Source organism: Passer domesticus, chromosome 6 (assembly GCF_036417665.1).
Source record: "Passer domesticus isolate bPasDom1 chromosome 6, bPasDom1.hap1, whole genome shotgun sequence".
Lineage (NCBI taxonomy): Eukaryota > Metazoa > Chordata > Aves > Passeriformes > Passeridae > Passer > Passer domesticus.
Window position 1 is genome coordinate 22,105,443 of NC_087479.1, and position 27,768 is coordinate 22,133,210.

General features: G+C 45.3%; 3 protein-coding genes across 13 annotated transcripts in view; 2 read left to right on the forward strand and 1 right to left on the reverse strand.

The window, feature by feature from the left end:
- Nucleotides 1-9,587, forward strand: LOC135302819 (rab9 effector protein with kelch motifs-like). 4 transcript variants are annotated; one of them, XM_064423758.1, is made up of 14 exons: nt 1-128; nt 420-596; nt 866-971; nt 1,447-1,569; nt 2,079-2,316; nt 3,320-3,343; nt 3,419-3,466; nt 4,136-4,258; nt 4,799-4,986; nt 5,708-5,907; nt 6,205-6,296; nt 6,611-6,665; nt 7,388-7,485; nt 7,631-9,587. In XM_064423758.1, exons 1-14 carry the CDS (start codon nt 16-18, stop codon nt 7,843-7,845), a joined length of 1,800 nt encoding a protein of 599 aa, XP_064279828.1. In that variant the 5' UTR covers nt 1-15; the 3' UTR covers nt 7,846-9,587. The 4 variants fall into 4 exon arrangements, with proteins under 4 accessions (XP_064279828.1, XP_064279829.1, XP_064279831.1 ...); XM_064423759.1 differs by lacking the exon at nt 420-596; XM_064423761.1 differs by lacking the exons at nt 1-128; nt 420-596 and adding an exon at nt 257-341.
- GSTZ1 (glutathione S-transferase zeta 1) lies at nt 8,767-17,894 on the reverse strand. 3 transcript variants are annotated; one of them, XM_064423762.1, is made up of 9 exons: nt 17,781-17,894; nt 14,756-14,807; nt 14,111-14,178; nt 13,211-13,291; nt 12,634-12,759; nt 12,038-12,113; nt 11,182-11,234; nt 9,892-9,941; nt 8,767-9,148 (listed from the first exon to the last, which is right to left on the reverse strand). In XM_064423762.1, the coding sequence occupies exons 1-9, from the start codon at nt 17,799-17,801 to the stop codon at nt 9,022-9,024; spliced, it is 654 nt and encodes a 217-aa protein (XP_064279832.1). In that variant the 5' UTR covers nt 17,802-17,894; the 3' UTR covers nt 8,767-9,021. The 3 variants fall into 3 exon arrangements, with proteins under 3 accessions (XP_064279832.1, XP_064279833.1, XP_064279834.1); XM_064423763.1 differs by lacking the exon at nt 17,781-17,894 and adding an exon at nt 15,333-15,874; XM_064423764.1 differs by lacking the exon at nt 14,111-14,178 and having other exon boundaries at nt 17,781-17,836.
- The window catches only part of POMT2 (protein O-mannosyltransferase 2), a 27,862-nt gene continuing 17,960 nt past the window's right edge, over nt 17,867-27,768 (forward strand). For 2 of the 6 annotated variants that reach the window (XM_064423752.1, XM_064423753.1), the window contains exons 1-8: nt 17,867-18,081; nt 18,712-18,796; nt 19,568-19,672; nt 20,814-20,922; nt 21,845-21,953; nt 23,402-23,561; nt 26,094-26,200; nt 27,117-27,199. In XM_064423752.1, coding sequence (XP_064279822.1) covers nt 17,882-18,081; nt 18,712-18,796; nt 19,568-19,672; nt 20,814-20,922; nt 21,845-21,953; nt 23,402-23,561; nt 26,094-26,200; nt 27,117-27,199 — 958 coding nt within the window. In that variant the 5' untranslated portion in view covers nt 17,867-17,881. Of the gene's footprint in view, nt 18,082-18,126; nt 18,146-18,176; nt 18,216-18,368; nt 18,397-18,711; nt 18,797-19,567; nt 19,673-20,813; nt 20,923-21,844; nt 21,954-23,401; nt 23,562-26,093; nt 26,201-27,116; nt 27,200-27,768 lie in introns of those variants that run through there. The other 4 variants (XM_064423756.1, XM_064423754.1, XM_064423755.1 and 1 more) reach the window with 4 other exon arrangements.

A 27,768-nucleotide genomic window follows, 5' to 3' on the forward strand; every position in this document is an offset into this window, starting at 1 on the left:
GGGCTGCTCGCTGCCATGCTGCGTGCCCGCCGCCGGGGCCGGCCGGGGCTCGCGGGCAGCGCCCGGCAGGGCGGCCTCGCCTTCTACGTGCTGTGGGCTCTGCGGGAGCCGCCGCGGCGGCTCGGCAGGTGCGGCCGGTCCCCGTCGGGGTTGGGCTCCCCTGCTGGCCCGGGCACCGCATGCCGTGCCTTGGCCCTCTGGAAATGCCGCTGCCCGCCTGGCTGAGCTGGTGGCTCTCCCTTCCCACCGGTTATCTCCTTCCCTGCATCCTTGCATGGTTTCATCTTTAAATGACACAAGCGCTCTCCTTTTGCCCTTCCCCGGCATAAAAGTGTTTTCAGGTGTTTTCATGGGTTTTTTTCACCTTTTGTTTTACTCCTTGATTACTGTCTCTCGTTTTTCTCCCCTCCCCTTTGCAGCCATTCCAGCCAGATGGGTTTCCAGGCTTGGCTGCCGCTGCCCTTGCCAAAGCAGCTGGTGGTGTTCGGGCTGGGCGACTGGAGCTGCTACTCTCCGGACACGAGCATCGCAGTGGATGTGCTGGTGTCCCCCGGCGTCGCGCCACAGCGGGTCGGCACGCTGGAGCCCACCCGCAGGTTACCGCCGGAGCTGCCAGGGTGTCAGGAGGGGCATCCTGGAAAAGCTTTCTGATCTCTGGTGCTGCTTGATTCTGCTGCTGTTACCCAAAAGCCGTGTGGGCCTGCTGGTCCTCCACCATGGTGTTTTCTTCTAGTGATGGTTCCTTTTGGCTGCTTTCAGGGTTGGATCTCTTTTGGCTTTGGGCTGTTATCATCTAGTATGGGAGCAGGAATTTTGTCCTGGTCAGTGTCATTTGTGGGCTGAAAAGCCATGGTCCCTTGTGCAGGTCTCTGGTGTGGGAAGATGACTGGAGAACAGATCTTTTCATGGCCTCATTGAAAGAGATGGACAAAGGCAACCCTGTGAGGCTTGTTCTGACTGTTAATGGACAGGTAAAAGAATTTACACTCTTCTCTTTTCCTGTCCAGAGTCCCAGATGTTGTCAATTCTCAGCCCCTTTTCCTTCACTGCTACTCCAAGGTAGAACTGACAAACATGGATCTGTTAATGCATGTCTGTGCTGAGCCTGAAAGCTCTGTGATGCTCCAGGCCTATCCTCTGAACACAGTTTTGCCAGAACACCTTGTGTGTCACAGGAGATGGGCAGCCAACAGCTGTTCACTTCCAGTCCCACTCTCTCCTGAGTCTTTGGCAGTTACATAATTGCTTTACCTTGAACTGAAGCCACTGGACTTAGCATCTGGCAGTGCCTGGCTTTTCTTTTCCTTGCTTGTTTTGTTGGTATGGGAGATGAAAGGCAGCTTATTCCATTGCAGAGATTCTGTCCCTTGCAAGACATGTTTTTGCTCATCCTTTCTGTGGATGGAGGCTAACACGCTTAGGGTTCTGTTGCTGTTTCTGCTGCAGCTGCTCCGAGGTGTCTCCAGCAGTACACCTGTCCATCCCTTCCTTGTACCAGAGACCAGCCAGTCACCAGTGCTCCCAGCAGATAATAGGCCCCTTGGCCAGGACCTGGAGGATCCTACTGAGGTATGTGTGTTTTGGAGTCACCTTGTTATTTCACTTTTTTCTTAGTATCTTCTCCCTCACCGGTAGCTGTTCAGTTACGTCTAGCTGAAACATTTGCTGCCTTATTTTTGGGTGGAGATATGGCTAAGCAAGTTCTGGAGCCAAAGTTTCTCTTGTACGAAGAGATATAGTCTCCATTGAAATGCCTTTTTAAATGTTGAATGTAGTAGTCCTTGGTGGGATGGGCAACCAGCCCCTTCATTCCTAGCACAGACAGCCTTTTTGCCCTTCCATGTTTTAGCTGTGCCCAGCAGCCAGCAGTCTGAAAGCTGACCACAGCACACAGCAGCAGATAGCTGCATTGCTCAGCAGCTGTTTGGCAGCTGACACTGATGGCATGTTGGCCCTTAAAACTCAATGGCAAGATGAGCCTAAAAACAGTTATCACATCTCTGGCCCAGTAAGATGCAATTCACAGTAGCCTCAGGTATCTTTCTTTGGGGCTGATTTGGCTGGGACTCATGTCACAGGTTAAGAGTCAGAGCTCAGAGGTGGCTGCCAGAGCATCCAGGCCTGTGAAGAAGGACGTCTGGCCATCGCTGAGGACCATGGTGGTACCCTGTGCCCTGAAGTCACCAGCTGGGAAGGTGGAATCCAGTGAGACCTGGAGGAAGAGTCCTGACCAAGGACCACCAAGATTCCTCTCCAAAAAGCCCAGAAAAGTTTTATTTGAACCCACAGCATCTGAGAGAGATCTTGATGAAGAAGGTAACTCTGATAGCTTCCAACTTTATTTTACAGATCTTGTCTGAATGATCTGTCAATGCTGCTGGGCTGCACCTTCCCATTCCATTTCTCTGTGTACCTCCAAGGCATGATGGGTTTGTATGTTTGGCTTTGAAATACTGAGAATGCTCTTTATTCCTGGATCAGCTGCTTGATGAGTTTTTGCCTGCTGGGACAAGGCCAGAAATAGAACATGGACTATGTCGTCTTAGTGCCACCACTTTTTACTGTGACATAATGCCTATATTTTCATACAAGTAGAAGTGTTTTATAAATTAAGGCAAATATTGTTAACCTTGCTTTGCAAAAGAGTAAATTGAGGCACAAGAAAGTTACCTACTGTGATGTTCTGTAACCTCTGCATTAGTCTGTTTGTACCCCACTAGTAGCATACCACTTGGTCTATAGAAGACACTGGTTAGTATTACAGTATTGAGACTACAAAAAGGAATATATATATGTAATTAGCGTAATTGTAGTGGCTTTTGAGTAGTGAGAAGGTAACTGCCAAGGGGTTTGGAAACAAAATCTTAGGCTTCTAGAGTGGGAATTCCAAGTCAACTCCAGAGTGTGACCAAGTTTGTGTCTAAAAGTTTGGCAATAACTTAGTGGTTCCCATAAGAAATTACTTATTGGGACTTGCCTTGCTTGTCATAAAGGCAAATGTAGTTTCATCATAAAGTTTTTCTGCTGCAGGCAGTGTGAGAAGGGGGAAAATGAACTTGTATCAGAGGGGTAAAATGCAATGGTGACAGTATTTGGCAGTCAGAGGAAGTGTGCCTTGCTCTTACCTATTTTCTGCATTTCTTCTGATGAGACTTAATTAATGATTCTTGGTCTTGCACCTTGTTTGTTGCAGTGAGGTAGCTTTGTGCTGGAGGTTGGAGGAAGGAAGGTCAAAGGGCTCTTACGTAGTGGAGCAGAGCACTTTTCACAGTATGTCTGCTGGCTGCTTTATGGGGCCATCTCTGTGTTCCCTCTGCAGATCTGGCAGTGAAGGAGTTGCAAGGTGAGGATTTGGTTCCTAGACCCTGGTTTGTCTTATCAGTCACTTGGTGATGATATTCCTTCCCTTCAACATCAGAAGCCTCCCATGCTTCATCCTGTATCTCCCCAGTCATCCAGAATACAAGTAGGTCGTGTGTATATACTGTTCCTCTTCATGCAATTTGCTATCAGTGCTTCCAGTACTGTCAAGCTCTCAAATATGTTTCTTTAGCCCCTCTGAATCTCAGGCATACCTCTGGGTACATAGCTCTTTGAGGAAAAAAGGTAAGATGTGAAATAGACTTTGATTTAAAAGTATTTTTTTTTAGCTTGCTTAGCCAACTGCAGGGGCCTGGGAGGGGAAGGGAGGAGGAACAGAGCAGTACAAGGGATACCTCTGGAAGCAGCTCCAGGCTCCTGATTGTTCTCTCTTAGGCACTGACAAGCTGTCCCTGGGTAGCCTTCCCTCATGAGGAGTAGTGCAGGGTGGGTAACACAACGAGGATATCCACTTCTGGAGATGGGGTACTACATGGGGGATATCCAAGCCTGTCTGAAGTGGCAGCCTGAATCCATCCTACATCCAGCTACTCCTTGCTCATGAGGTCTCTCTAAGTACAGCGATTATTCCCCCAAGCCAACTGAAAATATTCCTTGGGGAGGTATCTTTTTCCCCTGCAGAGGGCAGGGAGCAGGGGTCCTTGCCTTACCATTTCCCCCTCTGAGCATTCAGGTGGCTTGTTCTCTCCAGCAGGGAAGGGAGCTGAAGGTGTATTGTGTGACTGCTCACAGGCCTGTGCTCTTCCCTCCCCAGGCAGTCCCAGCCCTCGGTGGTGCCATGCCATGTGCCTCAGTGACCTGGGGACAGCTGTTCTCATTGGTGGAGAAGGTGTCAATCAACAGTCCTGCAGGGATGCGCTCTGGAAGCTGGAAATTGGTGGGGACTTTAGGGTTGTGACAAGCAGTGGGGAAAGTGGGACTTGAGGATAGCTCATGCAGATGGGAGGGGGTACTTGGGCATCTGTGTGTATGTAGGGGACAGCAAAGGCATCACATCTGGCATGTCACCAGGCTGAGCTGACAGCACAGAGTGCTTTATGAGACTCTGGGATTGTACTTGAGACCGCTCTAGGAGCTAAGGTACAAGTTCTGGAAAGAGCTGGAATTTTAAGGGGTAAAATCAACAGTGCAGTATGCAGTCTGTTTGCATGTGTGGTGACTGATGGGGAAGTGTGAGATACAATTCCAGTGCCTTGAGTCTTTCTACACCTCACTGGCCTTCTCCTTCACCTTGCTATTCCCCATCATTCCCTACAGAAGCAATTCTGTATGAGTTCCCTCTAACCCTGAATCAAAGGAGAGGAGGAGACCAAGGAAGCAAGGTTTTGAGTAAAGATTTTACAGCATATTCTTTAAATCTAAAGAAATCAAGAACAGTTTTGAACTCCCAACCATGTGTCTGCTGTTGCTCCCACAGACAGTGATTTATGGCTTCCAGTGGGTTTCCAGGTACAAAATGCCATGCCATCGTGCTTGCATGGTCACACAGCTACCTACGACCCTGACACCAAGCGTATCTACATCTTTGGGGGCATAAGGGAGGACAAAGACTACAGCAGCATCTACATTCTGGACACAGTCACCTGGGAATGGCTCCTTGTGGCTGTGAGTACTGCCTCTCTTCCAAGACAAAAGTGCAGGAGGAGTGGCAGGTTCTGCCTGAATGTGACAGCCCATGTCCTTAGTCCAGTCTTGGTCCACTGTTGGTACAGGTTGTCTGAGATGCATAGTTGGGTTTGACAGGTATTAAGAGGCTGTGTTGAAAAGCCACGTGCTGAATAGAAACCAGGAGCTGTGCCTATAATGAATGAAGCAATGGCAAAAAATGGTTGCTGCAGAGGGCTGTGCCTGATCAAGCTCAGTGGTGGGAGGTACTGTACAAGCAGCCAAGGGAAATGGCCTCTCATTTTATATGGTGGTGTTGAGAGCAGCACCAGATGCTGAGGTGAAGAGCCAGCCTTCTCAAATCAGGAACTGCCCTGAGTACAGCAGAATTCTGAGCCCTTGTCACATGGGACTATCTGTCTCTCTCCTGGTAAAGCACAAAATGGCTTTTACAGAGTAAGCCTGCACGAGATCTTTCTGTTCCCTGACATCTTCCGAGGAAGGTGTGGGAGGCTGACTTCCTTTTCTTATCAGAACATTCTGGTGGTGTAGAGCATGCAAAGAATGTACTGTCTGCCTGTGCAGCAAAGATCTGGCTGGGGAGCCAATAAAGTGAAAATTGAGACTTGTCAAACTCATTGTATGATGTGGGCCCCTTTCCTATGGGTCATGCAGCAAATAATGCACTTCTTGTAACAAATACATATTGAAATCTTTCTAGGCTAAAGGGAGGATACCAGCGCTCACCTACCACAGTGCAACTATCTACCAGAAGGAGCTCTTTGTTTTTGGAGGAACTTTCCCCAGAAAGGCATCGCTGGCAGTTGCACCCTGCAGCAATGTGCTCTATGTCTTCAATCCAGAGCATGAAATTTGGTATCAGCCCATTTCAGAAGGGGAGAAGCCTCTGCCTAGGCTTGGGTGAGAGTGCTTTAATTCCAACTATCCAAAATAGTGCAGGAAACCTCTGCTTATCTTCCCTCCCACACTAGTGTGATTTCTTAAATATTAAGTGATTGTTTTCCACTATGTACTCCTTAAGATAGGGCTGTGTTTAGAGCAATGGAATTCTCAGTACTTCCTGTTGTGAATCCTGCTGGGATTTTGCCCCAGGTGTAGACTGAAGCTATGGCAGCCCAGGAGAAGAGGCCAAGGCTAAAATGGAAGTTTTGGGAACTTGCTGAAGATGTTTTATTAATTTGCTTGCTCTCTGCCCAGGCATTCAGCTACTCTATTGAAAAACAAGCTGGTGATTTTTGGGGGTCAGAGGACTTCTGTCTACTTCAGTGACATGCACATTCTGGATCTGGGTAAGAAAGTCTGTGCCTTGGGAAGGTCTGTTCCAACACAGGGACTTGGGAGTGAGGTGTGCTCAATGGGAAAATAGTAATAGCATTATACAAACACCTGATTAGGCAATGGAGATGAAAAACTCTGGGGTAAAAAAAAATAACTTTCTGGGGCAATAAGGGAGGGAATGAAGAAAAAACAATGGCTTTTTTGGAAGAAGTTGGGTAAGAGAGAAGGCTGAGGCATTGTTGATGTGGCAGAGCATCTTAAGTTTTTGTCTAGTTATGAGGCTGAGGTTTTTGGACATTTCACCTGCCTTTTCTCTGTCTGTCAGGTTTCATGGAGTACACGTCAGTCCCCCTCCTGGCAGGACAGCCTTCTGCACGTTGGTAAGATTCTATTGCAGACCCAGGAGCTATCTTCTGTCATTTCTCTTTGAAGCCAGGTTTAAACAGTGCTTGTGATCAGACCCAGCTGTATATCTCTGTTCCACTAGTCAAAATACAGTGGATCTTCTCTCCACTGTGGGGCTAGGAGTTCCTGTGCTGTCCTTGTTGGTGCCTGGATGGTGTGGGGGGATAGTCCTTAGTCTCCCTGGAAATCTGTCTTTCAGGCTAGGGTAAGTTTTCTGCTGTGTGCTAGTAAACTGTATGGCCTGCTGTTTGCTCTTCACAGTGCCTGGAGAGGTGCTGTGCCACACAGAGCAAGAAACTCCTGTACCAGGACTATGCTGTTCCTAAAGGGACAGAATTGCTCACTAGAACGATGATCTAAATCAATGCAGAGCCCAGCTAGCCTGCTATCTCACCCCACAGAGCACAGCATAGGAGTTTTGTTAGCTCTTTCTGACATTGCTCTTCAGGCCTGACCTGCAGAGGCAAACATCTCTTTTTAGGGTTATTCTGCAAGGCTTCTCTCTCCTGCTTTTCTCTCAGGGCAGAGAGAAGCAGAAGCCAACTTTCTTCCTGCAGTCTAAGCCCCCAATCCTGATCAAGTCTTCCTGCAGCTTAAGCCCCCTCCTGATGAAGTCTGACAATCCCTGCCCATTGGTGACTGAGGCCATCCCAGCAGGTTTTGTTGTAGTCACCTTTTGACTTTGCTTTGGTCACAGTTTTCATGCAGCTATGGCTGTGTCAGACCAGAAGGTTCTGATCAGTGGAGGCTGCAATGCCAGAGGAGCCTTGCATGATGCCTTTGTCTTCCACCTAGGTGAGTGACACTCCCGCCCTGTTTTGATAGCTGAAGGTGACTCTGGGGCTGCAGTGGTGTTTCTGAACACCTAGTCTAGTCCATTTGTCTCATCCCTTGCACTAGGAATGGGCTTGTCAGTATTGGTATCCCCTTTCCACTTCAGATACCCTTTCATGGAGCACAGTGATCCACCACGACCTCTGCTCTGTTCCCCGAGCTGGCCACACATTGCTTGACCTGACTCCCGCCCATTTGATGGATATGGACAAGGAGAACAAAGAGGAGCAGAAGCTGCACACAGTGTTGGTCTTTGGGGGCTCCAACTGTGCTGGGACCTTTTATAATAGCACACTCAAGATCCAGCTGGACCTAGGATAATGCACAATTCTCAGGATGAGCCTGAACAGCAAGGCTCTTCACCAGCCTAAATACAGATATGGATGGCAATAAATGAGTCCAAACAGCATGGTAGTCCAGGTATCTGTATGTAGGTGAATGGCACCTTGGTAAAAGAGATTGTGGGTTTGTAAAGTTTGAAGGCCATAGGTATTGTTTTCCTAGGGTACCTGATATACAGTATCTGGGCTCAGGTGCCAAAACATTCAGTGGGATCTGAGGTGACTCTGCACAAGAACACAGACAAAGGTTATGGGTTCCTTTCTTGCCCTACAGGTTTTTAGCTGGAATTCCCAGGGTGCTTTCAGCTTTGTTAGGTGATTTAGGTGTTTGGTTTCATTTGGGATGAGTGGAATGGTATTTACTGCTGCTATTTTACAGAAAAAGTACAGACATGATTCTGGTTTGGAGGGAATCTGGGGTAGGATTTCCTTGGGAAACAGTCTGCAGCTGAAGGCTAGGAAACCACCTAAAGCAGTATCTGAGGATGGGAAAAATAAGAACATAATTTTCATTGTAGGGGAGAGAGCTGATTGTGCCTTGCTGTCTTAAGGCACCATCACCTAGCTTTGCTCTAGGCAGACCTTTTATAAGTTCTGTGTGACTGCTCTTGTTATTGCAAGGGGTGACAGAGTTGCCAACTTGACTCTTTCAAAACCCCAACAATTAGCTTATATTCCATCAGAGACTAGATCTGATTGTTTATATCATGGAACTGATGACTGTGCTGTGACTCTGAGGCAGCTCCAAGGATAAGCACACTGTGTACACTGATTTCCTGATGATCTTTCTGTAGATGGTAGAATGAAGTAGCCCCTGTGGGGAATACAGAAATGACTCAATGCCTGACAGTTGTTTGTGGCCACGTTCCCCAACCCAAAGCCATACAGAGGGAACTTCTGATCATTATGGATACTTCTGCTTTAATCTGCTTCATAGAGATAGACTGCATAGAAAAAACTAGTAGCTGCAGGTATTCCAGCAGAGGCATAGCTCCTGTAAGTCATCCACACTATTTCCAGGTCCTCTGTCCTTCCCATCCAGATGAAAGGGAAGCAATAGTACTGGGGTTTCCTACTGGTACTGAAGTCCTACTCATCCTGTAGGTGTTGTCTTCTTTATCATGGCAGCTTTCTAGATTTAGTGAGTACAAGGGCTTCACGCTCGCAGCTCGGCAGGAGTATCTGGCTGCCGGGAAGGGTGGCTTGTTTTGAAGGCCTCTAACTCCAAGAGAGCTTTATTTATTCTGGTTATTGTGGGATATGGACCCATGTCCACTTTGAATCTGTAAAAGGAAAAGAATCTGTGAAGTACTATGAGTTGGGGAGCCAGTGCAGCAGTGAGCAGAAGTGCAGAGCAGTGTGATAGGCCTGCCTAGCATGGGAGGATCTCACAGGCATTTACACTAAAAGAAAAGGTTCATCCCTGTAGGTTTACAAACAAATTCTAGAGAGATTAATCAGTGCCTGGAGAGGTTGTAAAGTCTCCTTCTCTAGAGATACTCAAAACCCTGGATGCAATCCTATGCCACTTCCTCTAGCAGGGAAATTTGATTGGGTGACCTCCAGAATTCCCTTCCAACCCCAATGATTCTGTGATTGTGTGATTTTCACCAGATTTTTACGTAATGTACAGCAGAAGGTAACAAGACTGCTTTTTCTGGGAATCATGCAGCCACTACTTGTATGGGTTTAAGGCTTTAAATAAAGTGTGATTGCTCTTTCCTCCTGTGTGCAGTGTCAGAATAAAGCAAACAGGGACAGAGAACATGGAGTGTGGGCAACCTCAGCTTTTCTAAGGTTGTAGATCAGGTTTCCCCAGGGGTGTGTAAGAGGAGACCACAATTCATTACTTCCAAAAGAGACAGTATTTATGAAGTAGGAAGACTCAGGGAGAGAAGAAACATAAGTGGATAGGGCAGGTAGGAGGGATACTTTCTAACAGGCATAAGGAGCAGCAGAAGGGAAGCTCTAACAACCCAGCATAAGTAGGTGTGTTGAAGAATATCTCAAACTTGGCCTTAATTACCTTTCAGCATTGGCAACTTGAGGCACTAAACACAGATCAGCCATGGAAACCTGCAAATATAGCAGAGAAAAGTGGTTAGAATAACTCAGAGCCTGTCCCTCACACTTCCCAGTGGTGGCAGGCTTTGAGACCAGGACAGAAATTTTATCAGCCAGTACAGAGGAATTGTTATGATGATCTAATTATTTAATTCAGCATTAATACTACAGCAACAGTATAAGAAAAAACTTCATTACAGTTACTAGTAGAAGCCATAAGCTTTTAGGGAGCTTTATATTTACCAGCTGATCACTATGACCTTAAGGACACTGTGCTTCTATGGCAACTGCCTCTGAGCAAACATGTCTGCTGGCAAGCTGCAGAGGGAGGTGATGGAGGGAGAGGGGTGTTTGCATGGCTGGAAAAAGTTAAGTAAATTTGGCTTGTTTGCACTGCAGGAGTATCAAGCAGGTCCTGCCAATGTCAAGACTTGATATGTGATAGGGCCTCTGTACACAGGCTCAGAGACTTGCAATCTGAAAGGAAGACTTAATGGCAGTGCTGCTGGTTGCCTGTCTGCACAGACAGAGGCAGCTGCTCCCACCCTGCTCCCCAGGTCACAAAGCCCTGGGTGCCTCTCAGAGCACATGTTATTCTCCAACATTAGATCTTGTAAGTAGGGCTCCATAAGGCTGCTACTAGACAATCCTCTGCATCCCAGAATAATAGAACCTTCCTTTTTTCTAAGGCTTTTATAGGAAAGATCTTTTTCCTGGCAGCAGAACTAATAAATGGAAAAGGCCTGAGCTGCTTCTAATTTGGTAAGGGTCAGAACAGAATGTGAGCTCTGTGAAATCTGTCCATATTAAAATTGGATGATCAGAGGAGAAAAATAAAGTTGGTTAAAAGTTCTATAGAACAGAGCTAAGAACTGAACCTATGTTTTTTGAGCCAAGCTTTGCCTGTATGACAGGACATGTTAAGGTCCAAATCACATAAAGATGAAATGATAGATCATCTTTTTCCATATTCTGTAGTACCAGCCAGATCCTAGATACTGCTGCATAATCTGGCCATCAGCAGGTTATAGGCAGGGACAAGAAAACATCTCCATAACTCTCTGCCAGTCAGTAATGGCCCAAGTAGGATCCATGCAGCTGGTTTTTGTTATGGTGAAGGCACTGCATGTAATTCTAGGCACTGGATGGGGTTGTGCTCTTGTTTCCTCAACTAATTGTCTTTCCTGTTTTAGAGGAAGATTCTGGGGTTTTCAGTCCTGCAGTAGCACACAGGGCTCTCTCAGATACTTACTTCATCCCCCACACAGTAGCGTCCAGCAGTGTGCTGCAGAATCTGCTCCAGTGCTGTCAAGAGAGGTGGTACACGGGAATGAGGCATTGCAAAGTCAATTGAAAGGGACACCAAATACTTTCTAGACTGGGAATTATGTACAAGGGCATCTGAACCCGGAACAGAGTATGAAAATGGAGCATTTTGGGACAGAAACTAGAAGGAACAGAAATCTTACTATAGTTATGGGAGTCTTTAGGGTCCTTTAGCTTTTTTGGACTCAGGGTGATTTCAGATGCTTTAGACAATGCACTTGAAGTACTACAAGGACAATGTAGAAACGTGTGATTGGGGAGGAGAAAAATGCAAAGGTTCAGTCAGTTTGTGTCTGCCAGGAAGTGAAGATGGGCCTGTCATTGCAGCACTTGGGGGAAAGGATTTTGAGGGAACCAAAAGCACTTTATTTTTCTCAAAAAGGCAAAGAAATACTCTGCTACTTGCTGGACTCTGTGGGAGTTTGCTATTAGGTGTCCAATTACAAAAGCATATCTATCTATATATATGAAGAACCTTAGAAGTGCTATGAGCCCTGGTGCTTCAGAATGAATCAACTGCTGCAGTGTGTGCAGGATGGCACCAGGCTTCCCCTCTTCCATGTGCAGCAGTGGAAGTGTTCTGTGCACATCTTTCCTCTGGGATCCTGGGGAGCTACCAGTCCTGGACAAGAGACTCTGGCAGGAAAAGCACTGTCTCTGCCAGCAAGGCAGGACCCCAGCACACAGCCTAGGAATATCTGTGGTTCTACTTGAAAAAGGCAAGTAAAATGCCATTTTGTAAGCTCAGTCAAAATACTGATCATTTTGGATGTGGGATGTACCTTGAAAGCCAGATGTGATACAGTTCTGAGCCCATTCCATTTTTTTCTCCCCCATTTGTTTCAGGACACTCAGGTTCTGTGAAGGCAAAGCAATCTCTAGGTTAGGTAACTACTGCTGGCTGGATCTTACCCACTGTGTCATCCAGTGGAGGAGAGGGGAGATGAGGAGTTGCCAAGGCTGAACCCCTGGCCTGAGTTCCCTTGGTTGGGTCAGCCCTGACCTCACCTGCACCAAATCATGCACCCTGCTGTATGCTTCTCTTGGCACTACCCTTCTGTAACAGTTGCCAGGGTATCCCTTTGCCTCTTCCCTTTCAGCTGCTCAATTTTCTTCTTCCTAAAATGTCCTAGACTCAGCAGTAAAACCATATGGATTCAGCTCTTTCTGGAAAGAGCTCTGGGATGCTATAGGATTTGCTGTGTTGGAAATACTGTATTGGTGCCTCTAGGCAGAGGTTAAGCAGATTTTATCTGCTAGCACACCAATCTGAAGTTCTGCCACCCAGCTGGCTGGCAACAATTTAAGGAGACTGAGAATTTCAGAGACAGAAATCCTGTCTGATTTTCTCATTTGCATGGATCTGACATGGCAGTACCTGGAGTGGCTGAATGCCAGAGACAATGTGATCAGCGATCATTCTGACTTGGGCTCTCTTCTTTGGATCCTGGGGCAGGAGCCTGGGGTGAGGATGTGTCTCTTCTAGGTAATTAATTATAGCTAGCTGTAATGAACAAAGAGATAATGGGAGGTTATTGGAGAACCAATGAAAACTTCACATCCTGGACACCTGGGAAAGGGCAGCTGATCCAAGAGAATACAACAGCTTTTGAATGCAGTTTGTCACCAACCCAAAGAACAGAATAACCCCTCTGAGCTGTCATTTTTTCTAGCTGTAATTTCAGGCAAACCATGGAACAGCCATCGAAGTCAGACTACAAACTGCTTAGTGAAAGGTGGAGTTATGAACCAAAGCAGAATTGAACTTAAATCCTTGACAATAGTTTCCCATCAGGGAATATGTACTATTTCTGTTCCCAAGTGGGATCATAAATGCCCCTCTTTTCCAATGTATAGGTGAGAGTTCTGGGGGAATAGATGGGACAAAGCCATCCCATCCAGATTGGGCAGCAGGCTGGAGTAAAAGGTTAACAGGGATGTGGCTGGTAACTCACCGACTGAGAAAGGGTGATGCCATCAATTTTCAAGGCTGGGACTTGCTGCATTGGATTCAGTGCCTTGAATTCAGCAGAAAACTGTGGAAACAAGCCTGGCATTACTCTACAGCAATAAGAAATTCTTCTTCCTTGTTTTCTTCTCCCAGAACCCAGTTACCAAATTGTTTTCCTTCCCCTTTTTTCTTTCTACCTTAATACTAATCTTTGCACTAAATGATGCTGTACTATTACCCTACAGCAAGCTCTCACTGAGGCTCAGGGATCACTGCATCTTGGCCCAGACTGCCTTATCTCTTGATAAAGCACCACTGCAATGCCCAGTGGTACTGCATCAGTGCCACCATTACTGTCCCAGTTGTCCAGCTCTGCCTCAGCCCATACCAGCCCCATTGAGCCAGTGCTACCATGAGGTGCACAACTCTCTCCTAGGGACCACCAAATAAGGCCTCAGTGAAGATCTCTTTTGGCAACCCACCTCTTCCTTTTGCAGGCCCTTGTGCAGCCCCCTACAATATAATTTAGCAACTTTTGGACAACCCCCATCCCTGCCTCCATGCAGTTTCTATTGTTAATTGAATGAGGTTGAGTCAGTTTAAAGTGCACAGCAGCTTCTCTGAAGTCTGATATATTCTTTTGTGACATGGTAAGCAAAAGATCTTCAGCCTTATGGATTCAGTCACAAATGTTTGAGAGAGGAAAAAGTCTCCAGTCTCCTGCAGTCATATTCTCCTCCTGTCTCACATGCCAGGGAATACTGGCTGAAAGCAACTATTAATTGCAAAGAAGTGGTGAGGAATTCAGTAACTTTGCCTATGAACTTTCTAGTGCTAATCTTAAGTCTCCTAATGACCCCTAAGTTCAGTACCCTGGAGAGAGCAGTGGTATTTTTATCCTTACCTGCTGTCCTCCATCCTTAATGAGGTTCACTGGGACCAAGTCATAGGAAATTCCTTTCAGAGCCAGTGCTAGGGAGAGCAGAGTGTACAGCTTCAGGCAGCTACACTGGAACCAGTTTCATTGGTAATGGGCTCAGGAAAATGTTAGTATTTACATTTGGAAAAAACCCCTATCCCTCAAGGAGGTGGCCTGAGTCCACGGAGAAGACAGTGCTCTGGCAAATGAAGGAACAAAGTACTAAAGACCAGTCCTAGCAAAACCACTGCATTTTTCAAAATAAGCTTTGCAACTCTTTGCAGCACAGCCCCTCCTGATTCAGCTTATAGATGGCAGGACCATGTGCTCACCTTTGAAACCTTTCTGTCTCAGTACAAGTGGGGACCATTCCCAGCCCTTTTTAGGTCTCAAGACCTGGGCAGGACAGAGTCTGAGGTAGTATCGTGAAGCCCTCTTATCTGTTCCCCTCTATGCCAGCTGCTCCAGGTAAGCTGCTGTCCTTCCCTCCCTCCCCACAGGGAGATGCCTCACTGTTCCAGGCTCATGTTTGCTGACTTCTCTGTTAATAAGTGATTGATTAATTGGGTTAGTGAAGGGGAGGATATTGCAATACTGAGACAAAAAAGAGAGATGAACATTGAATCTTACCAATTCGCACTCTCCAAGAACAGGAACTTCGGAAATAGCTGTAGAGTATTGGCTGGGAAGAGAAAGATACAAGGGTTATATGCTGGGAGCACCAGAGTATTGGATGTAAGGAAAAGAATGCATGAGCAGAAGATATTTCAGGAACTCTAAGACAGGGGAGAGTGATGTTTGGAGGAGAGAAGGCTCCTTTCTGAAAGTAACTGTTCCTGATTTGGGCATACACTCTCATAACAGCCTTCTCATTATCCAGTTGCACCTGATGTTTCCAGCAATGCACAAATGACCTTGAAATTAGTCCCTATAAAGCTTCCCTCTTTGTCCCTGTCCAATATTGCTAACTTCTATCCTATCTTAGATTTCTGAAACAATTTCTGTACAGATTGTGCCAAGCACTTGGGTATTTCCATGGTATGAAATAGCTTTTCCAGCCATTCAGGGAAAAAGCCAGATTTCTTTCCAAACAAGAAGAGCTTCTGCTGTTTGAGATGAAAGCCATGAAGACAGACAATTCATCTCTACCTGAACTATAATGCTAAGGCAGCCTTCCCAGATGCTTCCACCCTGTCCAAACTCTCACCTTTTCAGATGCCATGGTAAGTGTGTGCAGTTGTCTCCAGAAATAAAACCAACTTCTGTGTTTTCCCTTTTAACTCAGCTGGAATGGGAAAAGGCTTCTCTCCTAAAACCAATGAGGAAAGGACTTTGCCCCCCAGTCTGTGCCCAGGACACAAAAACCAGCCAGTCAGATTCAATCCTGAGTCACTGCGGTCACCCTCTCCCAGCCCTGATGTCAAAACTATTAACCAGATTTAAACTTGGAAGCACATTTGGGAACCATTCTTATTTTCATAACTTTTCATCCAGAAACAAATAAGGAGAGCCTCCCAGGCTGTCACCAGTTGCCAATGCAGAAATCTAACCCTGGAGAACAAAAAAAAGAAAACTAAAGCTGCATGCAGAATTTCTGCTTCACTAGGGAATGACTGCTAGCTCTGGGAATGGGCTGCCTTTGCAGGGAGATTCCACAGTGTGCTCCTGAAGCTCCCCTCCCACCAGGATTGGCCAGTACAGGGGATTTTCTACATTGCAGAGATGGGAGAAGCTGCTACTCTGCTCTCAGATCAACTCAGTGTAAAATAAAAGATTGTGCTTTTTTTTTTTTTTTTTTGTGTCAGAGCCTTTTCTTTCCACACAGGAAATTGGTACCCATATATGTCTCTAAATAAACCTGTAATCATGTCTCTCCTTGCTTACACAGATCCATGGCATGCCATGGCTCTCTCTGTGTCTCTGCCCTCCCAAAATGCATAAAAACTTTTCCAGAAACTTAGCAGCTAGACAAAAGAAAACAGGGATATGCTCAATTATAGTCTGTCAACAGGAAACCAGAGACACTGGTGATCTCTGTGCTCCAGTCCTCTTTGTAAACTTCATGCTTCTCTTACAGTTTAGATTGACTCAAATAACTTCAAATGAGGTATGTCTTTGACTAAATTACTCAGATTTATAAGTGAGGAGGAAAGAGATGGAAAGTACTGGTAACACTTCAGTGGATAAAGTATTTACTGATTTTCTTAAATTCTCCTGGGATCTGGGCATTAGAAATATCAGCTATGTTCACTTTTCAAATATCTAGCCTGATGAGTTTCAGGGAAAGAAACAGAAACTATAGCTTCAAAAGAGAAAATAGAGCAGTCATGAGATACTAATTTTACTTGCTTTTCCTGAGGAACTAGCTAATGATTTTTTGGCTCAGAAATTCATGTCCTTCACTACATCTATTTTGGACTTTGGCCTCTCAGCCAGCAGAGACATTTCTCCTGATCCTCTCTGCAGTTCTTTTTTTGTTTTACAGCCTATGCTATAATTTGGAATAAACTGTGCTATGCTAATTGCCTTGCTCTATAATTTCAAGGCCCTGGTGGATTTCACGAAAAAAACCCCATGGAAACCAACCCGTTGTTTAGCTAGGAACTGTCTCCAGAGGCTGGGGCATGGAGAGATCTCCTGAGTTTGTGCTGTTTTGCTCCTAGCAGCAGGGCAGATCACAGGCAAAAATAATCAGCTAAGTAAAGACTAGAGAAAACAGAAATGCTTTGTCCTTAGTGGACAGATCCCACAGTTACACTGTGTCTTCCTCAGAGGAAATGCTGAGTATGGTCCAGGGAACTCTCAGGAAAGAATTTCCTGCATTTACAACCCTGTGGGGAAAAATCCCCAAAACCTGTAGTTTAGCCTGGTTGGAGCTGGGATGATAGCAGGAGGACAGGATTTGCTTTATGTTTACTGAGAGTCTGTTTTCATTTCTGGCAATCAGTGAGGAAAGCTTGGGCTTAAATACCAGTCCAGAGTAAAAATTTGGGTAACGCACTTCCCTGTTGTTAAAGACAGAAGAAACACCCCAAAGTCTGTATGTTGACCTCTCAGGTGTTCGGTCTTCTTCAGAGTAGTACGGTCTACTCCAGATGCCACCTTTTTCCAGGTGATATACGGGATGCACTTGGAAAGGCCAAATCTCTCACCTTTCCTGAGACCAGCAAGCCCAGCAGCCTGCACACAGACACGGCTCCTTGGGGCTGGTGTAAGGGACACCTCGGAGCCTGGAGGGCACAGCTTGTACTCTGCTGGGTTCAAATGTACAGCAGAACGGACAGATTTGCTCCTAAATTCTCAGTATCTCTTCAGCAGGACTTGCTGTGAACAGTGCACGCGAATAAAATATGGTAAGCAAGCAGCCCCGCTATGCTAAAAGCATTAGCACACTGAAGCATTTTATTTAGCACGGGGTTAAATTCCTTGCTTTCCACTGCGGCAGAGACACGGGTGCAGGCCGGGGCAGCGGGGCGCGGACGGAGGGACCCGCCATCCCGGCCTTCCCGGGGTGCCGGGGCACCACAAGCCGCAGCCGGCGCCCAAGGCCGGACCGAGCGAGGCCCGCGCAGGCCGAAGGCGGAGAGCCGCCGCCCCAAGCCCCGCTCCCCTCCCGCCCCGCGGAGCCGGCGCCGCGCACCCTGCCCTGCCGTACCTTGGCGGCGGCGGCGCTCATCGCCGGCCCGGCCTCGCCCAGGGCTCCCGGGACTGCATCCCCCGGCGTGCCCCGCGCCCCGCCCGCGCTGCGCGCCCAGCATGCGCCGCGCCCGGCGCGGTGCAGCGCGCGGCGGGGGCCCGCGGATGCCGCCGCGCCAGCGGGAGCCCCGCCGGGGCCCGGGGCGGCCGGCGCGTCCCGCCGCCCCGCCCGCCGCCGCCCGCACGGCCGCCCTGGCCCTCGTCACCCTGCTCAGCTTCGCCTCCCGCTTCCACCGCCTGCGGGAGCCGCCGCACGTATGGTACGGGCCGGGGCGGGGCGTGCGCCTCTCCGGCCGGGCGCTGCCCGGGCCCGGGGTGCGGTGGGTGCGTGTCCGCTCCCGGCCCGCGCCCCTTCCCCGCCCCGGCGTGGGAGGGATCCCTGTTTATCCCGCAGGTGGGGACACGGCAGTGAGGGCCGCAAGGAAGAGCCGCGCTCCCGGCCCGCTCCGGCCCGGCCCGGCCCGGCTCGGCTCGGCTCGGCTGCTCTCGGGACGTGCTGCAGGGAGGGCACCGGCTCCCGGGGAGCGCGTTTTGGGGGTCTTTGTGCAGCAGGCCGACTTTTTAACCTCGCTAAGGTCAATTTGGAATCTGGCAAACCAGAGGTTTTTGGAATGATAATATAAAACTCTTTTAAAAAAGGACCTTTCCTACAGTGGCTGCAGTGCTCTCCATGATTTCCCACTGAGTATAATGCATTGTATCATATGGAATGAGACATATAGTATACTACACATAACCTTCTATACTCGTATAGAGGGTTATGACAGTAACCCTCTATACTATAAAAAGCATAAATAGAAAGACCTTCCTGGATTTTTTTTTTTAAACTCTCTTCAGCATTGTAGCAGATTGGTTATTGTGGTTTGTGTTTTGTTGGTGTGTTTTTCCAGTTGGGATGAAACTCATTTTGGGAAGATGGGAAGTTACTACATTAATCGGACCTTCTTCTTTGATGTCCATCCCCCTTTGGGGAAGGTAAACCGCTTTTCTGTTGCATGTTTCAGAAGCCACAGGAGTGGGCCAGTAAAATTCTGCCTCTACCTTCTGGCCAAAGGATGTGGTGAACAACAAAGCCCTTCCTAACTGTTGTTGACACCACAGCAATTTGCATTCTGTGTCCAGAGCCTCAACTTACAACTTTTTGTCTTCACAAAAAAATGCTTCAAATATAAGAAAACCAAACAGTATTGCATGTTGGGTTTTTGAAAGGCTTGACATGAAAAAATCAATGTGACACTTGCAGGGCATATGTAATAGAAGGCTACATTTTAAAGGAAGCAAACAGTTCCTGCTAACTTGTAAGCAAATGAAATGCCTGCCACAAATGACCCTGGGAGCATTGATTTCCTGTTCTGTAAATGAACTTGTTTTAGCAACTGTGTAGTGTGGATGAAGGTGCATCCTTGTTAAGGTTGTCTTTCAGACTGAGTCTCCTGAAGCTAAAGCAGTAGGGAGCTATGGGAGACTCTACAGAATTCTCTATGCTCAATTCCACACCTGCTATTTTTCTTGAACTTGAAGTCATCCTTATAGTCTGTTGCAAAAATAATTCTGATTTTGCCTTTAGATGAAGGGCAGTATGTACATATATGTTTTTTGTAAATAAACTCTCTTTTGGATGATGTGTCTGAATTATTTGTCCTCTGGGTCAATGTGGCTTCTATAGAAATCTTACCTGCTGCTAGCCTGGATACTTTTTCCTCCCGTGTGATTTTTCCTGACCATTTTTTCACGTTTTCTCTTCAGATGCTGATTGGACTTGCTGGCTACCTGAGTGGATATGATGGTACATTTCCTTTCCAAAAGCCAGGGGATCGGTACGAGCAGCACAACTACGTAGGCATGAGAGGGGTAAGGCTCTGCAGGCCACTGTCCAGCTGGTTAGCTTTCCTGTGCCTTTCAGTACAGAGTGTTCCATCTTAAGAACAGCTCTCCTTGATCAGGTCAGAGGTCTGTTTAGCCTTGTGCCTTGTCTTTAAGCTCCTTTGAAAAGTGTGAGTGGTTCTATTGTGAATAAGTCTTAATGTGTCTGTGAGAGGCCAGGTAAGAAATTAAGGTGAAAATTGAGGGCAGCTCTTCCTGCGAGTTAGTGAGACTACACTGCTGCATGGGATAGATACCTTGCTTTGTCTGCAAAGCAAACATTCCATTGTGCCTGGCTAATCTCCTGGGGAGCCATGGGTATCAAAAAGCCAGGATCATCCACTGTCACCTGCAGTTTGCCACCACCAGAGGCACAAAGCTGAGCACGCTGATGGAGCCTGGGACAGCAAGGCAGAATTCAGAGTTGTATTTGATCTGAAACCCTGGCTCCACTGCTTTTTAGGAAGATGAAGAGCCATATAACTGACAGCAGATAAGTCAAAAAGAGAAACAGTGGCCAATTGCTACTACCTAGAAAGAAAACTAAAAATTGGGAAAGTATGTTTTCTTAGTTTAGTTTCTAGAATTTCATGGTTTTAGATTTCCCTGAGCCAGAAGTGGGAGAGGTGCTAGAAACAGACATTAAGGATAATAAATTCTACTGTGGTCTTGCTTTCTTTTGTTTTGATTTCTTCTATTTCTCTTCCAACTATCCTTGGTCTCATTTGTGTAGGAGAGAGGAATCTGGTCTGCTAATGATATAAGGTGCAAGTGTATTTTGTTCTTAGCTTTCATAATCTACTATCTTGTTAGAAAAGGCTGAGTGTAGTGGGTGTGTAGTGCACCTACTTGATGCATCCATTTATAAATATCTGGTGTAGTCGAGCAAGAGTGTGACTGGCTGTTGTTACTGACACCACTGCAGAACAGAGAAAGCCTCTGTCCTCTGAGCAGTGTCTTTGTTCAGTTGCCTTTTGTTTGATGTTCTTTGTGACTCAGTTCAGCTGCTGCAGCACCTCCTGTTGTTGTAGGTATGGAAGACGAAGGAAGGGAAAGGGGAAGGGAAAGGGTGTGAGCTTTTATCCAGCATGGGTGAGGTTATAACTTCTGCCATGATCTTTTCCTGCAGTTTTGTGCATTTCTTGGCTCCTGCCTGGTTCCTTTTGCCTACCTCACAGTGTTGGAACTGTCGAAGTCACTGCCAGCAGCCTTACTCACAGCTTTCATCCTTATTTTTGGTAGGTCTTCCTGCTACAGCAAAATTGAATATCTTAATTGTTCAGATAATTTAATTTCTAGATTACCATGTGTTACCTAAGCAGGGGATATTTGGGTTAATGAGAGACTTTCTCAAAAGCAAAGGAATTCCACTTTTTTTGTGTATATATATATATATGAGGCTTCTTACATGGTGGTCCCCTTAAGAACTTCACAGTCTTGTTTAGTTCATAAGTACTTCTGTTATTTGCATAACCATAGTATTGGATTAGATTGCACCTTAATTTTAAAAATTTTCATAAAGTGGGTGGTCAGGAATGATTTTGCCCTCTAGTGAAATATTGATGTTTCCTGTATGAATTATAGAGATCTTTAACAGCCCCTGCATTACTTTAGAAGAGTTCACAATAAAAAATAATAAAGTTCCTTGTTGAATTGAGCCAAGTGGATAAATTGACCTTGCAAATGAAGTTACCAAAGTAGGAGTTTTGTAAGGACACAGGTATTGAGAAATGGAGACTTAAAATGTCAAAGCTGTATTCATTTTTTATAGGTACCACCTGAAAGATATCTTCTCCTCTGGCATCCTCTGGCACCATAGTGGTGCCTTCAGTAGATCATTGCTGGTTGTAATCCTCTCAATCTGAATATATTACCAGCACTTTCCAGTATGTTTCACAGATACTGCTGTACTGTCTTTTGTTCTTGTAGTTATTTGTTGGTTTTGTTTTTGGTTTTGGGGTTTTTTTTTTGTTTTGGTTTTTTGGTTTTTTGTTCAGTTTTTTTCCCTTTGTTACCAGGTAGCTGAAATGTTATGACCTCCTTCTGTTTCTAAAATTTCCTACCTCCTTCTTGAGTACACTGAGGAAGCTGAATTCCCACAGTCTTAGATTTGCTTTGGAACTGCAAGTCTTTCTGACATTGCTGTGTGTCTCTCTGCAGATACAGGCTGTATTACATTGTCCCAGTATATTCTGCTGGATCCCATTCTAATGTTCTTTCTCATGGGAGCTGTTCTGAGTATGGTGAAATGTAACAGCTGTGCAGACAGGTAAGATAAGGATGATAATTTTGTTAAACTATAGGTGTTTGACACAGTTAAAGTAATGTCTGCCATTGGTGATGTGTGAGTGGCTGAAATGAGATTATTTCAGGAAATTTGAAGGTGAAAATGACTTTTGGTAGCAGACAGAAATTTTTACTCTGAGGGTTTGTGTATTTAAGGAGAGGGTATTGTGCCTGGAGTACACCAATTTACCTGTGACTGTAAGCACCTTTAAAAATCCTGTTGTCTGAGGTAAACAGTGTAATTTGTTTGGTTTAGAGAAATGTCTACAAAAACTTAGAGGGAAATATAGCCAGGAGGGTTCTGAATAAAGTAGCCAAGTTGCTAAGGATATTTGCTATAGACCCATCCGGCGAGGGTCGTGGTTATAGGTATTGGGATGTGTCAGAAGGGTTCTTTGAGGCTGGGCTGCACAGAGTAATTTCCTTGAAATGCATCCCAAATTCAAAGACATAAAAAGTTGACATTCTGTGTTATATATGAGCAGTTTTTATTTCATGAAACATTCAAGAACTGATGGTATCAATCTTAGTGTGTCTGCAGTTTGTGTGGCTGAAATGCAGCCCGCAGCATCATGTACAGCTGTCCAAGGCCATCCTTCTCTACAGCACATTCCCCAGGGAATGCAAGCACTAAATTACAGGGCAGTGCTTGATCAGCTCTGTGTGCCTTGTCCTGAATTTATTTTTCATATCTTAGAACTAATCCTGTTGTCAAAGTAGTTGATATTCTACAAATTATAAGCCAACTCTAGCTATGTTGGCTAGAGTTGGCTTATAATTTGTTGCTTAGCAGGTCATGGGGATTTTGTCTAGTTGAAATGAAAGCATCAGGGCATTAGGAATCAGAAGGAAAAAGGTTTTAAGTTCTGCTGTCATTTTTTCTCATCTCTCTTCTATGGTTTAATGTTATGTCAGTTATAATTTGTTTGTATTTTGCTGCAGCTTTTGTTTATGTTTTGGATAGATGTTTTCCACTAAGGCTTTCTTGCTCTAGTACAGGTGGCTGCTCTTTGCCTCTTGTTCTTCCCCATGTCCCTAAATTTCTGAGAGAAGTATGGAGCAGAACATTTTATGGAACAAAATTCTTGTTTCTGTTTTCAGAACTTCCATGTAGTCAGACTTTCTTCACACTAGTACTTTAGCTTATACCTGATGTCTGTGTTTCCATCCTTGAATGGGAGATCTGGGGTTGCCCCTGGCTTAACTGTACCTGAAGCCTGTATCAAGGCTTCACAAGCCTGTATCTGAAACCAGTATCCTTGTGTGATTCTAAAATAAATGAAAAACTTGTTTTCCCACTTCTTATGGGTTCCTGAGAAGATGGACTGTAATTTTGTGGGGTAACTGATCTGTTATTTATTTTTGTGATCATAGGCTGCCCATTCACGTATCCATCATTTTATTTACTGACTTGCTCTACTGGTCCTGCAGGCCATTTTCTGCCTCCTGGTGGTTCTGGCTGAGTCTGACTGGTGTGAGCCTTGCTGGAGCAATGGGGGTAAAATTTGTTGGCCTTTTTGTAGTCCTCTTGGTTGGCTTGAACACAATCTATGACCTATGGGACTTGCTGGGGAACCTCAGCCTGTCACTGGTGAGTTTCAAAGGCTTTTCTTTACTTTAAGGGTTTCTTTGTTTTGTTTGCTTTGTAATTTTCCTAGTCTTTGACAACCCTGCAAGTACCCAAACAGAGATACTCTGCCTGCAGCAGAGAGGGGCATCTGAAGGAGATTAAGGTTATAATGAAAAAAATATTGCCACACTTTTGAAAGAAACCAGACACACTTATATTAGCAGGATGTTACAGTATACAAACACAGCAGAACATTGTTACTTTTTCCTGAGAGAAACTGTTACCATTCCAGTTGGCTACATTTTCAGCCTAAGCTAAAAATGCTCATTGGGAATGGCTTTGCAGTGGCCCAGAGCAGGATGTTGCCCAGCACTGTTACCTGACGTCCCCAGGAGGATGTGCTGCCTGGCAGACAGGCATGCCTTGCAGCTCTTAGTTTGCATAAGCAGTGTGAGCTCAGGCTCTGCTTCCTGAGAGTAAGGGGGCAGAGGCTGCATAGCAGGAGCATCACGAGTCACAGAAATGCTCTGCAACCTGCAGTATCCATAGCCAGCTTAGAGGATGAAGACAGCCATAACCTGCTTGATTTCATACACATTTAGTTCTTCGAAGCCTTAAAAAAATTGCTGGTGGGTTTGAGTGTCCTGGTCTAATATGTTACATTTTATGTTTGCGAAGTGTGAAATCTGCCATTTGGAGAAACGCCTTGATGTACCATTTGCTGTCTTGCAACCGGCAGGAAGACAAATTCTTCAGTCATATCTTTTAAAAGGTGTTCAGTTCTGCTCTTGTCTCAGCCTCTTTTGAAGCTTGAAAAGTCTGTTTTTTTTCACTTACTGTTTTTGTCTCATTTGTCCTGTAAACAGTGGGAGCATGGGGGGGCTTTTCTATTCCTCCTGTGTGATTTGTTTTCTTTGATTAATGTGAATCAATATGGGCTGCAAAGATTCAATGTTCCAACTCCAGATAAACACTTCTTGAGCAAAGTCAGTTAATTACATTTGAAATAGAACAAATCCATCATGTCTAAGCTTTGTGCCAGCAGACAGCTGCACAGTGATTTCATTTGTGCTGCTGGCAGCAAAGGCAGCAAACCCCCGAGTGTTAGAATATGTAAAGAAATTTACTCCAGAAGGTAGATGCATTCTGAATAGCTATTTGGCAACCTTGGTGCTTGAGGAGAGGAAAAAAAAAGGTGAGGATTAATTTCCTGAAAGCTTGAATAACTTACCTCTGCATTTGTTAGGAAGCTACTCATGATTATTTACATGCAATTTTTTGGGGACTAAGTTGATTTCTAGAATTCTCAGCTTGTGTTGATCCATTTTTCTGGTTTACTCACTGCTGTCTTTCACATGCACTTTTTTTCCTTTGACATTGCGCTGGAGTCTTTAACTGAAGAAAACCATTTCATGAAAATTGAGGTGTATTGAGGCCTTTCTAAGTAAGGAACTGGAGGGTAGTTCATGTGCCTCTCCGCTCCCTATATTTGGTTATGTACCATCAATCAGCAATAGTTTCTAAGTGTCCAGTGGTTATTAAGTGTTCTGCCGAAGTACTAGAACTGAACAGCTCTTTCCTTTGTTGACTTCACTGAGTTTTGCAATGTGTTCAGCTTTTTCCATTCCTTCTGAAATAATTGGTTCTGGTACTAAGGGATGGAGAATGAGTGGCTTAATGATTATATGATAGATATCATGTTAAAAATATGGAGAATAGCAAGTGCATCTGCTTCCATCCACTTTGAAGTTAGTGTGGCCATTTAACAAACAGTTTTTGCTATTTAATTTTTTTCTTCTTCCACAGCTATTTATTATCCACCCTCTATTTTACATTATTTATTCTACTACCAGCAGTGTCAGTAGGATGTGAAAATGTAATAGCTTCTTTGGCATCTGTTTGCAAGACATATTTTCAATTGGTTGAAATAAAATATTTTGCTTTCATTTTGGGACATCTGAAGAACAGGTTTTGCTGCTGACTTTTCTGTAGCTTCTGGCTGTGCAGCACTAGAAGTTGCAGTGTGAGAGCGTCCTTGCTAAGCAAGGTGATTTCTTTAAGTGAAGCATATCTAGATCCCCAGGATGTCCTGGTTACATTCACATTTGCATAGACTTATTGGGGGAACAAATTTTCATTTTCCCTCTTGCTTAGCTCCCTTATTTTGGGAGCCATCTCTTTGCTGGGCTTTTGGGTCCATATGTGTTCTACTTATAAACAAGTTAAGGTTCTTGCTCTCAAAGTATTTTCAGTGTGGGCTGTCCAACCTCCCTTGCCAAAGTTAGGGATGCTCAGCGGAACACTAAACTCTCCTATTGCCTATTTTTGTCTTTTTTTCCCATGACCCTAAAATTCTGAGGTAGCATAGCTCCAGCTTTTGGAGATGCACAGCAAGGTGTGCCTCAGCTTTTACCTCTCTCTGGGCCTTTCTGAGGTAACCTGGTGAGCTTTCTTGCACAGCAAGCTCCAGCCATAGGGCTGCTGCTCAGAGTCGTGTGAGATCAGGAGTGAAGCTGTTCCTGCGCTGTTTGATGCAGATTGTGTTTGTTGCAGGTCATGTTTGGGAAGCATTTACTGGCTCGTGTGCTCTGCCTCATCGTCCTCCCGCTTGCCCTCTACACGGCTATGTTTGCTGTTCATTTTGCAGTGTTAAATAGAAGGTATTTCACAATGTTTTCTGCAGAAGAATTACTTGTCTTTGCTTTGAATTAAAGACTCTTGGTTATATAGTAGTTCACTTTCAGTGTCAGAAGCACAGCCACAAGCTGTGTCTTTGTTTAATTCCCTTCCCCAGCTCTCTGGCCAAGCTGGCAGTGAAATTGAATTTGAGCTTGAGACTTTCTGAAATGCCAAGCAAGTAACCTAACCAAACTTCCTGTCTCATTTTTTTCCTCTTCTCTTTCTGGGACCTGGAAATGTCTCAACTCCATTCTTTGTCTTTTTGTAATTAAAAAGTCATTGCATTCCTGAAAAATGGCTGTGATTGAAAGAGTCTGAGTGTGCTTGAAGGGAGGGCTCTTTCCTGAATGCTTGCAACCAAGGGATGGTTTTTACAAGGAGAGAGCTGGTGAAATGGCCAAGTAATGTTTTCCACATGCCAGCATTAAAAAAATGAGGTGAATAAGCACTTCACTTAGAAAAAAGAATGAAAAAATAAATCTCTTCTCTTTCAGTTAGAGTCTACTGGTCTTACCACTAACCTCTTAGCAGAAGTAAGGCTACAGGAGTCACAGAGAAAGGCTTTGTTATATCTGTCCTGACAGTGGGTCAGTTTATTTGTTCTAAGAACACCCCAAAGACAGTTCTGATGTTTTGTGCAGTGCCAGCATGTACATTTTTGTCACCTCAAGTCCTTGCAGCTCTGGACAATTTCTTGCAAGACTGTCTCTATCTGCTGTGATTCACAACATTAGAGAAATGTGCCTCTTAAGGAAACTGCACCCACTCTTCTTCTTCAGATGCCCAGTCTGGTTTTGCAATTTTTCTTCTGTAAAAACAACTTGGTAATGCATGACAGAGGTTTGCATGCTGCTTAGTGAGACCTCGAATTGTCATACTCTTTGTTGTCTTTTGCAGTGGTCCTGGGGATGGTTTCTTCAGTTCAGCATTTCAGTCTCAGCTGATTGGGAACAATCTTCATAATGTCTCCGTTCCAGAGCGTGAGTGTCCGTATGAATAAAGCACTCTGAATGTTGTCAGTGTACATGAGAACTGAAATAGAAATGGTGTCCCTGTGACTCAGTGCAGGGCAGTGTGAATTATGCCTTCCATGGTCAAGGTCACTGCTCCTCCTCTGTGCAGTTTTTATGTATTGACAGAAGGAAAAAATGGCTGAAAATACCACCATGTTCAGTGCATGGTCACTAGTGTTTAATCATATTCCATCTAGAGGGAAGGATGCCATTTTGAGGGCTTTGACTTGTGTGCATGCCTCTTGTTATTCTTTGGTTCTATATTGCTTGAGACAACAAAAACATGTTTTTCCTGTTCACCTTAGATTTGTAGGTGTTCAGATGTGGGATTTGTTTCCCACATCAAATACGTGTAAATGGAAACTACCAACTTTTGTGACACGGCATGCCGCTGGTCCAGCTGTGTTGTATTCAGAATGCATCTGCATTTAGCAAAAAGAAGGCTCTGTGCTTGTTCCCTAATCCTCAGGTTAGCTAGGCACTACTGAGCCTTTAAAGTGGTTTAGCTTTCTGATTACTTCAGCTTTTTTCTGGCT

Excerpts from the sequence above, each read along its gene's own strand:
- LOC135302819 (XM_064423758.1), top strand. The coding sequence starts at position 16 with ATGCTGCGTGCCCGCCGCCGGGGCCGGCCGGGGCTCGCGGGCAGCGCC. Across the intron at positions 3,467-4,135 it reads CCCAGTCATCCAGAATACAA|GCAGTCCCAGCCCTCGGTGG; the intron begins GTAGGTCGTGTG and ends TTCCCTCCCCAG. Across the intron at positions 6,666-7,387 it reads GGACAGCCTTCTGCACGTTG|TTTTCATGCAGCTATGGCTG; the intron begins GTAAGATTCTAT and ends CTTTGGTCACAG.
- GSTZ1 (XM_064423762.1), bottom strand. The coding sequence starts at position 17,801 with ATGAGCGCCGCCGCCGCCAAG. Across the intron at positions 14,179-14,755 it reads TTCTTGGAGAGTGCGAATTG|CACTGGCTCTGAAAGGAATT; the intron begins GTAAGATTCAAT and ends TGCTCTCCCTAG. Across the intron at positions 9,942-11,181 it reads GCTACTGTGTGGGGGATGAA|GTTTCCATGGCTGATCTGTG; the intron begins GTAAGTATCTGA and ends CTATATTTGCAG.